Below are 14,780 nucleotides of genomic sequence, written 5' to 3' on the forward strand. Positions count from 1 at the left end.
GATGAACGGATTTTTGACGGTTTAGAATTTCACAAATGAATTCTCGTTGCAAGTATGGTTTCTAAACCAATCAATAATCCTTTCTCATACAAAAATTTGTTTGTCACAAGTACAAACCCCTAAAATTAATAACCGAAGTATTTAAACCTCGGGTCGTTCTCCCTAGGATTTACAATAGAGTGTCTTGTTATTGGTTGTGAGTTATATTTGGGGTTTTTAAGATTTTAGACAAGAAATATAAATGGTAAAGAAAATAAACTAACAACTAGCAAAGCTCTTGGCAAGATATGAGAACTAGAAGTCCTATCCTAGTTATCCTCCTCAATTGTGATGGCAAATTGTCCATTGCTCCTACTTAGTCAACCTCTAACCATGGAGGAAAGTCAAGTGGATGAATCAATTTGATTCCTCAAGTCCTAATCAACTCCTAAAGGAAAGACTAGCTTTAGAGGCATTCAAATCAATTAGCAACTTCTAATTATCAATCAACAAAGGAATTAGATAACTCAAGAGTCACTAATTACTCAACCAAAGCCAAGAGGAACAAAAGCTACACTAAAATCCAACCAAGCATTTCATCAAACACTTGGAAGGCATTAAAGAAAAGCATAGTAAATTGACAACAAGAATAGAATCTAACAACAATTATTGCAAAGAATTAACAACAACAATCAAGGAAATCACAATTATCATGAATTACCTCAAATTGCATTATTGAAATGAAACTAAAGAACAACAATCTATCCAAAACAAAATGAAGAATTACAATTATAAAAACACATAACTAGAAAGAGGAGGAGACACTACTAGAAAACTAGTTATTACAGACGGATATTTCCGACGGATTTTATCCCACGGAAATACAGACGGAATTTCAGAGGGATTTTTTTGTCGGAAAATAAAAAAATGAATTAGCATAAATTACAGACGGAAAAGAAAATCCGTCGATAATTCTGTCGGAAAAATTAATTTTTTTCGTGGGAAATGGTTACAGACGGATTTTCCGTCTGTAATTAAATGGACAAAACGGTGCGTTTTGTTAAATTATTACAGACGGAAAAATCCGTCTGTAATTTAAAAATTTCCGTCGGTAATACTGACTTAAACCTAAACATTGCTTCTATACCTTCGAGCTCCACAATTACACTCCACAGTTTCACAAGCAGCTTCAGACTCCATTCACACTCCAAATCTTGCTCCTCAGTGCCACATTCTTCCATCACCGCTGTTCCATAACCACAATCATCCACCGCATTCTTCCATCATCAACACCTTTGGGACTTCCATCACTCTCGTCGTTGTCAATCATCACTCTCGGTAAACCTAACTCTACTTTTATGAGTATAAATTTTAATCCTCCTTCAGTGACTTTTTCTTCTCTTCAAACCCAACATCGATGGTGACTGTATTTTCTTCCAGTTAGTTTAATTGATGCTTGATTTCATTTACGATTTGGGATTAAGCTAGGGTTTGCTTTTAATTTTGTGATTTATTTGGTTGCTGTGATGAATTTTTTATTTAATCAAAGCATTTCGAATGATGCATGTAAGCTGTTTGATGAAAAGCCTCTGAAATATTTTTCTATCTTGTTATGTGCTTTTTCATAAGAAAACATACTTGCTCTCCTAACTACACAGTGGTTTTCTGTGAAGGTCCATTGAACAAACAGAACCTGGAGTTTTTCTGAGCTGGGTTGGAGCTGAATCCAAAGTACGTGATTAAATTCGTTCTTGTCACATCCTATATATTACGGAAATTAAACTTTAAAAATCTTGATCAAAAGTTTAGTAGTGACCTCATATCGAAGATAGTGTTTGTTTCGGTATGGTACTGAAATTAGTTCAATCCTTTAGGGTTAATGTTAATTAATTATTTTTAATTGACAAGTTCCTTTCATGATAGGTAATATATATGCATCAAACTCCCTTTAATGTAACTGGAAGTCTGGAAGCATGGACAGGTGGAACCCATCATTGTTGAGATCCAATTTAAGAGAAATCCTTTCTATAAACGCCACTCTCTGATGCAGTCCAAGTAGGAAAATCAAAGATACTATTTTAATAATTTCAGTGTTGTCGTTTTGGAAAAGGAAGGTAAAGGCAATTGGTCCAATCCAAATTAGCTTCTTTCAGTTTCAATTGTAAATGCATATTAATTCAATCTTAATTTCCTCTGCCTAGTTAATTGAAATTGATAAGTAACGTGGTAGTTTCCCACAAAATATCATGGCGCTATTATCTCATGGTTTGGTAGGTTGTATTATCATGATTAGTATATATATATTGTTGGTAGTTTCCCACAAAATTCGAATCTTAAGATGCCTTTTGTTCTTCACATGTTAGCATATATATATTTAGCTTGATAGTTAAAATAAATCTGCACATAGATATACTTGATTTCTTATTTAACTTGATTATTTACCATCTCAGAATTCTTATAAACTATAACAAAACATTGTTGAAAAATTATTAGCTACTGCAATTGGGATTGCAAAGAAGCCAGAAAATACTGAAAAATTCATTGTTGTAAGTTTGCACTCATTCTGTTTTGAAGTTATTGTAGTTGGCTTCACACCATCTTGTATTAAAACTCTGCACTAGAACCAGAGTTTTCACACCACTATTTTTAATCTAAAAGTACTTGATGAAAAACATTTGTACAGTATACGAGCTTGATTAGAAATGTTTAATTGATACCGGTCTTAGTGAAAATTAAGTGAAACTGGAGAGGTTTTCCAGAGTAAATTAGACTTTATTATTTTTATTATTGGTAGAAAGTTGTTTGTTTAATAAAAGATATATTTGCCATTGCATATCAGGGTTCTGGAACATATTCTCCTGCTTGAAACTTATACAAAGGACTCTATACCCGCACTTCATAAGATAAGGTACAACTGATGACCTCTGTAAGTTCATAAGCAGTTCTTGATATAGTATTAATCAACTATCTTTTATCCATTTTTTTATCTCAGGAAATATCTTGTTGAGGCAACTGAAGAAGCATCGATTGCATATAATAAAGCAGTATGTTCCTACTCCCTATGTCTCCAGTTCCATGGTTGAAAATTTTGGAAATTAAACACCTAGCTTGTGGTCTCATTTTAATTATACCTTTTAAATGGTTTCGGAATGTGATTGCAGCTAAATGGTAGTCATATAGTATTATTATGTTCATGACTCTTATGGATTGTCTTTTCCTCCATTGTTGTGGTTGTTCATCATATTTGTGTTGGTTGGTATTCTGGCAATTGTACCAGGTAACTCGCTTGCGTGAATACCAAGGTGTTGATCCTCACTTTGACAACATTGCAAGGCAGTATCATGACATCGTAAAGGTGATTTATTTTGCTGAAAATTTATGAAAATTTGGGACAGCAATAAGAAATTGTAGGAGACATATACATCTGCTGAACAAAATTGAAACTCTGAGAAAGCAGGAGCTAAAATTCATATCAATACTCCTTAGCGATGATCTTGTTTAAATTGTCTGATTGGTGGTGTGCAGAAATTGGAGAATATGCAATGGACAATCCACCAAGTTGAAATGGATCTGAAACGTTTACCAGATAACACCACCAGCTAGGAGTTTTTATTCATTTGGCCTCTTAACAGTGGTTAGTTTGATTTCTGTAAATGGTAAAAAGTGTATATATTGTTTGGTTATCACTCTGCAATGATTGTTACTTGTCACCGATGATTTAGAATGATGTCTTGCATCTTCTCAAGATTTTGTGCAATTTTCAAGTTGTGCTTTAAACATTTCCCAGGAATGATTCTCAATTTTTGTAGAAAGGGGAAACATAACTTTTGTACTTTAATATTGAGATTATATTAATCCATTTCCTCAAATTAAATAGATTGCAAAACATTTTTGTAAATGTTCGTTACTGTTACTTTTACTAGCAGTTTCCCGAAGTCTTTAGACATGCTAAAACCTTGAAAGATTAATCTTTTACAACGAAATTGAAGCCCGTTAAACATTTTGCTGCTTTTAGTTGTTTACTTATCCATTATCATTGATAAAAATCATAAAAATACACGTACCTTTTTATTATATTGGTTAATAAATAATTTATTTCATTTATTAAAAAGTCCAATAATAAATGAGTAAAAAAAACTTCTGTGCTATATATTGTTGAAATCAACCCTAAACTCTTTCAGCTAGTCACCAAAAAAAAAAAACTCTTTCAGCTAATTTTCTTGACTCTGGATAATAGGATGTGATGATTTGGTTGACTAACTTTATAATTTGTTAGGAGAGAAATGAAGCTTCACTATCTTGCATATATATCCTCTATATCATGCAATTAATGCCCCTAAAATTGCATGCATTGTACTTTGTAATTGCATATCACTATCATATCCGAAAGATACACTTAAAACAGAACAAAAGGGGTGACTGGTGAGTCAACCAAACTAGAGCTTAAGAAAGGCAATCAGGGTTGTGTTAACCCCTTTCTTTTGCTTAACCTCATACAGAATTAATGAGAGAAAAATGTATGTTGCTTTCACTAATTGGACCTTTTTTAATGACAATTTGTTTGTAAATGTAGATCACTTACCAAATTTTAGGAAGAGGACAAGAGTGCATTTAACAGCACACAAAAGCAAGCACCGCCATAAGTTAATATCATCATCAATCACTAGCATATATGTAAGTATTAATTAAGTGAAGTGAGGGCAATAATGTCATTTTATTGTTTATTCAAAACCCTCCTTTTTCTTTTTGTTCAACTTTCTCTATGATCTATGTAGCAAGATCAAGGTCTATATATTGGTAGGTCTTCAAATATTTTGGATACATGATTATATTTAAAAACAATATTACAGTACCAACAAAATTTATTATTTTTTGTTAGCAGTTCGCCAATAATAATTAAAATATAAGCTAAAAATATATTATTAAATTATTAAATTAAAAAGTTAAATTAATAATTAAAAATATTGACTAAAAATAATAAATTTTGTTAATTTTTAATTTTTTTTTATATCTAATCTGATTTTAAATAATCTTCTTGAACCTTATTTTGTTATATATAGCTAGCTAGCTTCTATAGCTACTTGCTACTGTGGCTAGTGACATTAGTTTAGTTCATTTATTGAACATGTTAACCTACCTAGGAGTTTGGATACGGTTCATTACATGTCTAACAAATAATAAACGTTACAATCACTTTTTTAATTATTAAAATCATGTTAGCTGATGAACTGTTCATGTTCCCATAGCAATTCCCTAACTCTCTCTCTCTCTCTCTCTTATTGCACAGTAGTTAATTGTTAGAAGATTAATTTGTGTGTTCGCTCAGAGATTTTTGGTCCAATCTCTTCAACTTTTTGCTTGGATTTCAGGTTAGTGCAATTTTTGTATTGTAAACTTCATTGATTTCTAGGATATTGTATGATAAAAGAAATATTGCTTATGTTGTGTTGTTGCTTGTATTGCATTGAAAACATTGATATGGTTAAATATTTCTAGGTTATTGCTTATGAGAGATGAAATGTTACTTGTGTTGGATAATTTATAGGTACTAAAAACATCGAATTCGTAAGATATGTCTTGGCACCATCGAGTGTGGATGTATGATAGGTTGAATCCAACAAGAGGGGGTATTAAACCTGAGTTTTATGACAAGGTTGAGGATTTTATAGAAACGATTAGTAAGTTAGATGTTGTGAAGTCGGAAGGAAAGTGTAGATGCCCATGCGTTAAGTGTAGATGCACAAACTATAAAGAGCTGAACATTATTAAGATGCATTTGTGGGAAAAGGGGTTTATGCCAAATTATTGGATTTGGACAGAACATGGAGAGATTGATGACATAGGGATTAATCAGATGGGATTCAATAATTGTGGGGAAGGTGGTTCAGGAAGTGGTGCAAATGTGGAAGAATGTGATATGTATGACATTAGCTGGGAAGATAACTCCAGAAGGTATCATGAAATGGTTTTCGATTCTGTTGGTCCAGAGGATCCTCATGTAGAGGCTAAAAACTTTTTTGATCTTCTTGAGGCAACTCAAAAGCCTTTGTGGGAAGGTTGTGTGCACTCTCAACTATCGATAGCTGTTAGAATGCTATGCATTAAGGCCGAGGAAAACCAATCGCAGGAGTCATTTAAGCAATGGACGACCTTAATTAGGGAAATTGCTCCTGAGGGTAGTGCCATACCTAGGGATTACTATGAAGCTAAGAAGTTAGTGCAAAAGCTTGGATTGAAGGCAATCAAAATAGATTGTTGCTCAAATAATTGCATGTTGTATCGAAAAGATGATGATGTTCTAACTAGTTGCAAGTTTTGTGAAGCACCTAGATTCAAGCCTATTTCTGATGGTGGTTGTAAGTCCAAGAGAGTTCCTATCAGACGGATGCACTACTTACCCTTAATCCCTAGACTTCGAAGGCTTTATGCGTTAATGAGTTCAGCTCCGCACATGACGTGGCACATCAAAAACCAACGTGATGATGGCGTGATGACCCATCCGTCACATGGGGAGGCATGGAAAAGCTTTGACCGTATCCACTCTGATTTTGCTTTGGAGCCTAGAAACATTAGGTTAGGTCTTTGCTCTGATGGGTTTACTCCAAATATCCAATTTAGCAAGCCTTATTCTTGTTGGCCCGTAATTGTTATTCCATACAATCTACCTCCTGGGATGTGTATGAAAGATCCTTATTTGTTCTTGACTTGCTTAATACCTGGTCCTAATAACCCTAAAGCCAACATTGATGTATTCTTGGGACCCCTAATTGATGAATTAAATGAGTTGTGGAATCCTGGTGTTTTGACATATGATATTGTAGAAAAGAAGAATTTTGTCTTAAATGCGGCATTGATGTGGACTATCAATGATTTTCCGGCTTATGGGATGTTGTCTGGGTGGATGACACAAGGAAGATTGTCATGTCCTATTTGCATAGAGGATACCAAGTATTTTACACTATCACATGGAGGCAAGGAATCATGGTTTGATTGTCATCGAAGATTTTTGCCGATAGACCACCCTTATAGGCGCAATAAGAATGACTTCAGGAAGAATAAAATAGAAAGTGAAGAGGCTCCTACCAGATTAAGTGGTTTAGAGATTTGGCAAAGGGTTAAAGGACTTGGGAAGATATCAGATAATGGAAAGTGGATCAAATCGCGAGAGTATGGTATTACTCACAATTGGACTAAGCAAAGTGTGTTTTGGGAGTTACCTTATTGGAAGGATAACCCGGTTCGTCACTGTCTTGATGTAATGCACATAGAGAAGAATGTGCTTGATAACATAATGAATACTGTTATGGACACTGATAGAACTAAAGACAATGAAAAGGCTAGGTTAGATCTGGCTGAACTGTGCAAGCGTCCAGATTTACATTTGCGGCATGTCGGTGATAATTATTGGTCCAAACCTAAGGCAGCTTATGCTTTAACTTCTGAACAGTAACAAGACGTGTATAAGTGGGTGCAACAACTTAGATTTCCAGATGGTTATGCATCTAACCTTGCTAGATGTGTAAGTCTTTCCCAGGGGAGGTTTATTGGTATGAAGAGCCATGATTGTCACATTTTTATGCAGTGCTTGCTTCCAATTGCATTCAGAGAACTACCTACAAATATATGGAAGCCTCTTACCGAGTTAAGCCAGTTTTTCAAAGACTTGTGCTCAACCACCCTCAAAGTTCATGATTTAGAGGTTATGGAGCAGAATATTCCCATTATCCTTTGCAAGTTAGAAAGGATATTTCCCCCGGGATTCTTTAATGTGATGGAGCATTTGCCAATTCATCTAGCATATGAAGCACGTGTGTGTGGACCTGTCCAATATAGGTGGATGTATCCGTTTGAAAGGGTGATAGGAGCATTCAAGCGAACAGTGAAAAATAGAGCAAGGGTTGAAGGTTCGATTTGTGAGGCTTTCTTGGCAAAGGAGACTTCAAGTTTTGTTTCTTTCTACTTTGAACCACATATCTTATCGAGGCGAACCCGTGTGGGAAGAAATGATGACGGGGGAGACACAATTAAAGCTTCTTTATCAATATTTAATAGACCTGGTCGCAAGGTTGGAAAAGCTAAAGATCATTGGTTAGACGAACGGGACAAAGCTGCAGCTCATTTGCATATTCTACTCAATGAAAGCAAAGTTAGCCCTTTCTATATGTAAGTTCACAAATCTTTTATTAAATAGTTAATTACACTTGTTCTACTAACGAATCCCATAGCTTATCAACTCTAGTCCTACTTTCATCAAGGTTTTGGAAAGAAAATTGTCCTGGAGAAAGCGATGACCGATTTTCCCCTTGGTTTGCATCATATGTAAGTGTATAGATTCGTATCATAGATGCATTACATAGTAATCATATATCTTTTATTAAATAGTTTGATTCATGTTTTTAACTAGGTTCAAAATCAATGCAACGAAATTGTTGATCCCGGTTTGCAATCACTTTCTTGGGGTCCTTCAAACAAAGCAACAAGTTATCCAATTTATAAAGTAAATGGATATACATTTCATACTCTTGCAAGGGCAAAAGGAAAGAAAACCGATAACACCGGTGTGTATGTCAAAGGTGATGCAGGCAATGGGGAAAGTGATTGGTTTGGATTATTAGAAGATATACTCGAGATTGAATACACTGGTGATGACTCTAATCGAGTTGTTTTGTTCAAATGTCAATGGTATGATCCAAGTCGTCCAAATGGAACACGTATTCATAATGACTACAAAATAACTGAAGTCAACCATAGCAAAAGATATCACCACTATGATCCTTTCATTGTCGCCCAAAAAGCTAAACAAGTTTACTTCTTACCTTATCCTGGAAATTGCAAGTCTCTGTGGCATGTTGTTGTAAACACTAAACCAAGAGGTCGAATTGAAACCAATCATGTACATGTAGATGAGGATGAGGATGAGAATGATGTAGCTTATCAAGTGGATGAGAGCAATCCTTCTAGGATTTCAGACACTGAGCCTCCTATTAGTCTTAAGTCTCCATTTGGAGAGGACCGCATTGTTGAATTGTCCATCGGCTCTAGTTCCGGAGCTAATAAAAATAAATATGATGATGTTGCAGACTTTGATGATGATATTGATTTTTAATAGGGTAACATTCCTAAGCTAATTTAATTTGGTTTTGGTGCAGTATATATAGAACTTTCCATTTTCAAAATGCACCCTCTATTTTCAAGAGCAATTCTGATTTCTGACATGGTCTCACCTTTTCTCGCTCTAAACTAAATATATATTATTCTATATATTATTCTCACCTTTTCTCGCTCTAAACTAAAATTACAGACAGAAAATCTGTCGGAAAATCCGTCTGTGATTACCGAGGGAAAATTCGTCGGAAAATTTGTCTGTAATTACCGACAGAAAATCTGTCAAAAAATCTGTCTGTAATTACAGACGGAAAATCCGTCTGAAAATCCGTCGGAAAGTTCGTCTTCTTCAGGAAATGGAGGGAGAATTTACAGAGGGAAAATCCGTCGGTAACTGGTAAAAATCCGTCGGTAATTTTCCGACAGAAAAAAATCCGTCGGTAACTAATTTCCGACGAGGCTTTTACAGAGGGACAAAATCTGTCAGTAATTCCGTCGGTAACTAAAAATCCGTCTGTAATATAAACCAAATCTGTCTGTAAATCTGTCTTTATTAAGCCATTTTCTAGTAGTGAGAAGAAGATTGAAAATTGGTAAATGAAGATTGAATCAAAGTATGAATTAACCCTAGATCTAAGAAGAGAGGTTAACCTAAACCTAAACCTAATCCTAATCCTAATTCTAGAGAGAAGTGAGAATTTCTCTCTCTAGAAACTAAACTAAACTAATCCCTAATGAGTGTGTGTATGAATGTGAATGAATGTCCATCCCCTTCAATCCTTGGCTCTTATATGCATTTTGGGCGCCAAAGTTGGTTGCTGAAACCTTCCAAAATCGCCAGGCACGTGTTGCATTAGTGAGGTCATGTGCCATCATCGGCGCGTGCGCGCATGGTACGCGTGCGCGTCCTTGGCCTGTTCCGCAATGTGCGCGCGAGCGCCTTGTGCGCGTACGCGTGCTTGGCCTAGATCAACTCTTTGGCTTTTTTGTGCTTCTCCCCACTTGCATGCTTCCTTCCTTGCTTCCTTTGATCCATGCCTAGCCTATTTCAATCCTGTAATTACTAGCAAACACATCAAGGCATCTTATGGAATCAAAGAGAAATTAGAATTTATCAAAATAAGGATTGAAAAGCATGTTTTTACACTTAAGCACAAATATGGGAGAGATAACAAAACCATGCTAATTCATAGGCTAAATGTGACAAAAGGTTATCAAAATACTCTAAATTCAATACACAACAAACCGTCAAATTGGGGTTTATCAGGGAACGAAAAGAAGTTTACATGGGGAGACAGACAAGTCCATCTGCAAAATCTTGAAGAAAAGCATGAGTTGGAACAACCCATCCACCTGCACATCTCAGCATGCACCGAGAACGGTGCAATTTTTAAGTGTGAGGAGGTCGATACCGATCTCCAGGGTTAGTTACTTCTTGACTCAACACCAATATTTTATTTTATTTGTTTGTTCATTGTTGCATTTGCATGTTTATTTGTTTTTTGTGCATATTTTACCACTTGGTTAAAGTAATATTTTCTTTTTCAAGAAACCTTTTAGAAAATTTCACTAATTTGAATAAAATTTAATGTTACACTTGTTTGAAGAGATATTATACTGGAACATGGTTTAGAACTCGAACACACAAAACCTGTGAGATTTTTGAGCCTATTTGAATTGGTTGCATTTTATCAACCAAAAATTTTGTTTTAGTGTGTATTTTTCACAGTAATGTCCTTAATTTAAATCCTTGGTTAGCTTAGACTAGTGAGAATGCTTATGAATTAAGTGTGGGGAAAAGTGGGTTTGGAAACATCTGGTTTGAGAATTGAGTATGTTAGAATTTTCTGAAAATGTGAAAGAAATGTTTAGGACATGTTCATGCATTCAATAAATTAATCATATGCATTGAGAAAAACAAATATATATATATATATAAAGAGAAAAAAAGAGCAAATAATAAAAAGGGGACAAAATGCCCCAAAGTAAGTGGTGAAAGCAATGCATATGAGTTGTACTTGAAATTAGAATGTATGAATATGTGGAAAACATAGTTAATGGACAGTTAGGTTTGTATTGCGATTACATGGATTGTCTAAAGTTAGGTGGAAAGTTTAAGTTAATTAAGGATTCAGATTTTAGTCCACTTGACCAAATACAATCCTACCTTGACCCTAACCCCATTACAACCCTTAAAAGACCTCTTGATTTGTGTATCTGTGCATTAAACTTATGTTGATTGTTAGATAAAGAGCAAGCCTTAGAAAGCAAGGTTAGTAGAGAATTGAGAGATCGAACCTTAAACACCTGAGTGATTAGAGTGTATACACTACCAGTAAAGGTTCGATGCTCAATTCCTTGTTCCCTGCTTTCATAAGCTATTTTCTTCTTACAAGTCTATTTGTTGTCACGGCCTTGGACACACTCCAACGCTGCCGTGCCGGCACTCGGACTTACTCAACCTCTTGAGCTAAGACCAAGTCAACCTAACCCTCAATACTTAGCAAGAAAGCTAAGAACACAATAGAACACAAGAAAAAGGAAGCTTGGTGGAAAGAACACTTTAGTACTCAAGTGTGGTTACAAATGATTCACACCCTCACACTAACTCTTACCTCCTATTTATAGCCATCCACCTCCTCAATGGATGGTTAGGATTAAATCTAATCAATGGTCTAGATTAATCATCTAGAACCTTCTTTATAAATATCTATCCTACCACTACTTTCTAAATACTTCTAGATTATTCCATACAACTCTTCATACTTTTATATCAATCCACACTCTTCTAGAATATTCTATGATCTTCTAGAGTCTTCTAGAACCTTCTAGGATATTCCAGGAATTTCTAGGACATTCTAGAACGTTCCAGAACCATCTAGAGTATTCTCAAACACTCCAGAAAACTATACAAACACTGTTAAATCTAACCTTCTAAAAATTTACCGTGACATTGTGCTTCATTTTTTATGATTTGAATTAGTGAAATCCAGTTCATATTTGTTCTTGAAAGATTTGTTTATTTTTAATCAAGTAGGTAGAAACATCGTAGCATGTAGTTATTCATAGGTTGCATTGCATACTCTCTATCATTCCTCTTCATCTTTATAGTTTCTCTTAAGCTTAGCATGAGGTGGTGGACGAAATTGTGATCACATCAATGTAGTATTCTTTGTTGTTGTATGGAATCATTATTATGGCACTTATGTGTCTGTGCTCAATTGAGTGGTTTTTATCAACTCTTTACCCACTTATTCATACTATTCGCATGTTTTACATTTGCCTTCCTAATTATGTGCTTTGATTGAAAACATGCTTCTTTGATCTTATATTTGCTTATTATTAATCATCTCTTAATACCATTAGATGCCTTGATATGTGTGTTAAGTGTTTTCAGATATTATAAGGCAGGAATGGCTCAGAGGATGGAAAGGAAGCATGCAAAAATGGAAGGAATACAATAAGTTGGAGAAATTGCTAAGTTGTCCAGCCTGACCTCTTCGCACTCAAACGGCTATAACTTTAGCTACAGAGGTCCAAATGACGCGGTTCCAGTTGCGTTGGAAAGCTAACGTCCGGGGCTTCGATTTGATATATAATTTGCCATAGCTGCCTCGACGCCAAGCGATGCGAACGTGTGAGTCGCGCGGACGCGTGACCTGGCAAGAACGCAACCCGCGCGGCCGCGTGAGCCATGCGGCCGCGTCACTTGTCTGCGACCTGTACGGACCAAAAAGCGCTGGAAGTGATTTCTGGGCTATTTTTGACCCAGTTTTTGGCCTAGAGAACACAGATTAGAGGCTATAAAGTGGGGGAATGCATCCATTCATAACAAGGCTATCATAATTTACTTTTCCATGATTTAGATTTAGTTTTGAGAGAGGTTCTCTCCTCTCTCTCTTAGGATTAGGATTAGGACTTCTCTTAGTTTTAGGAGTAACTCTCAATCTCAGGTTCTTTATTTTTATTTAATTTATGAACTCTTTCATGTTACATATAATTTTCTTAATTAATGTTATTTGAGGTATTTCCATTCATGATTGCTTTCTTTTATTTACATGATTACTACTTCCCATCTGAAGACATTTTTTATTCAGTAAATTTACTATTTTCTTTTTGCCTTTGGTTGAGACATTGGTAACTCTTGAGTTATCAAATTCATTGTTGATTGAAAATTGGAATTAATTTGCCCACTTAACTTACTTCCATAGTTAGAGATTAATAAGATGGGGAAAGAATCCAATTCTCATCATAATTGATAAGGATAACTAGGATAGGACCTCCAGTTCTTAATACCTTGCCAAGAGTTTATTTTTATTGCTATTATTTTATTTCCTCTGCTATTTACTATTGTTGCTTTTTATCTCATACTTTAAAAACCCCCAATTTACAATCTCCATAGCCAATAATAAGAACATACCTCCCTGCAATTCCTTGAGAAGACGACCCGAGGTTTAAATACTCGGTTATCAATTTTAAAAGGGGTTTGTTACTTGTGACAACCAAAACGTTTGTACGAAGGGATTTATGTCGGTTTAGAGACTATATCTACAATGCGACTGTTTTTATGACATTCTTTACTGGCAAAAATCCTCTCACCAATAACTCATACTCTGATTCTATTCAATACCTGCTTAATACCCTTGCTAACTTAAGCATCGGAGTCCCTTGCAGGTAACCCCCCACCCTCCGGGGACGAAGGATCAGCACTACTACCAAGTCCAACAAGTCGGACACAACCGCTCCAACCAGCACAGAAGACCTCGTCCGAGATCGACCTCCAGTTTCAGGTAACCCTCAGAACAGCAACCGAATCAGGATAAATGATGGTTGATGAGAGAATTTATTGGCGGTCTAGAATTTACCGATTAAGTCCGTCGTGAGTATAGTCTAAACCAACAAGAAATTCCACACCAAATTTAGAAAATGTGTTACCACAATTCAAAATCAATAACCGGGAGTAGAATCCTGAGTCGGTCTCCCTAGGAGTTGCCCTACGATGCACATCATTGGTTAGGAGTTCTCTTGATGTTTTGGAGTTGAGTACAAGGAAAGTAGATGAGCATAAATTGAGACAATGAGCAATTAACAATTGGAATAAGAGAACCAAGAAATCAAACTAATAAAGGTGAATGACAATCAATCAATGTAAAAGCCTTGGATAGGGGTGAGAATTGGAATTCCTATCACCATAGTCTCCATCAATTGTGACAATAATTGGTTGTTGCTCCACTTAGTCAACCTCTAACTATGAAGAAAAGTCAAGTAGAGATAATCAATTTGAGTTCACAAGTCCTAGCCAATCCCTAAGGAAAGGCTAGCTTTAGTGGCATGCAAATCAATTAGCAATTTCCAATTATGAATCAACAAAGGACATTGACAATTCAAGTGTCTCCAATAACTCAACCCCCAAGCCAAGAGTGAAAAGTCTACTCCATAACTATAGTTGACAATTTCTCAAACACTTGGTGAACAAGAATGAAGGACATTTTGAAATTGAGAAGAAAATTCAAATCAAAGTTATCTACCACAAATAATAACAACAATGGAGTAATTAACAACAATGAATATGAAATACCTCAATGCATTAATAGAATTAAAAGGAAACAAGATCCAAATCCAAGATCTACAATAACTAGAGTAACAAGAACACTAAAACAAGAGTAGAAGAATGAGATCTACAAATTAAAGCAATG

General features: G+C 35.4%; 3 protein-coding genes across 4 annotated transcripts; all 3 read left to right on the top strand.

Annotated features, from left to right (window-relative positions):
- Nucleotides 1-2,818: 2,818 nt before the first annotated feature.
- Nucleotides 2,819-6,052, top strand: LOC107469643 (AUGMIN subunit 4; the record flags this gene model as incomplete). 2 transcript variants are annotated; one of them, XM_052255505.1, is given in 4 exon segments in its annotated part: nucleotides 2,819-2,887; nucleotides 2,972-3,023; nucleotides 5,270-5,348; nucleotides 5,525-6,052. In XM_052255505.1, coding segments are annotated over 4 exon segments (259 nt in total), but the record flags the coding sequence as incomplete, so codon positions are not given.
- LOC127742886 (uncharacterized) lies at nucleotides 5,750-7,429 on the top strand. The gene has a single exon (XM_052255598.1). It carries the CDS (start codon nucleotides 5,750-5,752, stop codon nucleotides 7,427-7,429), a length of 1,680 nt encoding a protein of 559 aa, XP_052111558.1.
- On the top strand, nucleotides 7,160-9,085 carry LOC107469633 (uncharacterized). Its single transcript, XM_052255599.1, has 3 exons — nucleotides 7,160-8,142; nucleotides 8,235-8,298; nucleotides 8,384-9,085. The coding sequence occupies exons 1-3, from the start codon at nucleotides 7,529-7,531 to the stop codon at nucleotides 9,083-9,085; spliced, it is 1,380 nt and encodes a 459-aa protein (XP_052111559.1). The 5' UTR covers nucleotides 7,160-7,528.
- Nucleotides 9,086-14,780: the final 5,695 nt, after the last annotated feature.

Source organism: Arachis duranensis, chromosome 10 (assembly GCF_000817695.3).
Source record: "Arachis duranensis cultivar V14167 chromosome 10, aradu.V14167.gnm2.J7QH, whole genome shotgun sequence".
Taxonomy (NCBI): Eukaryota; Viridiplantae; Streptophyta; class Magnoliopsida; order Fabales; family Fabaceae; genus Arachis; species Arachis duranensis.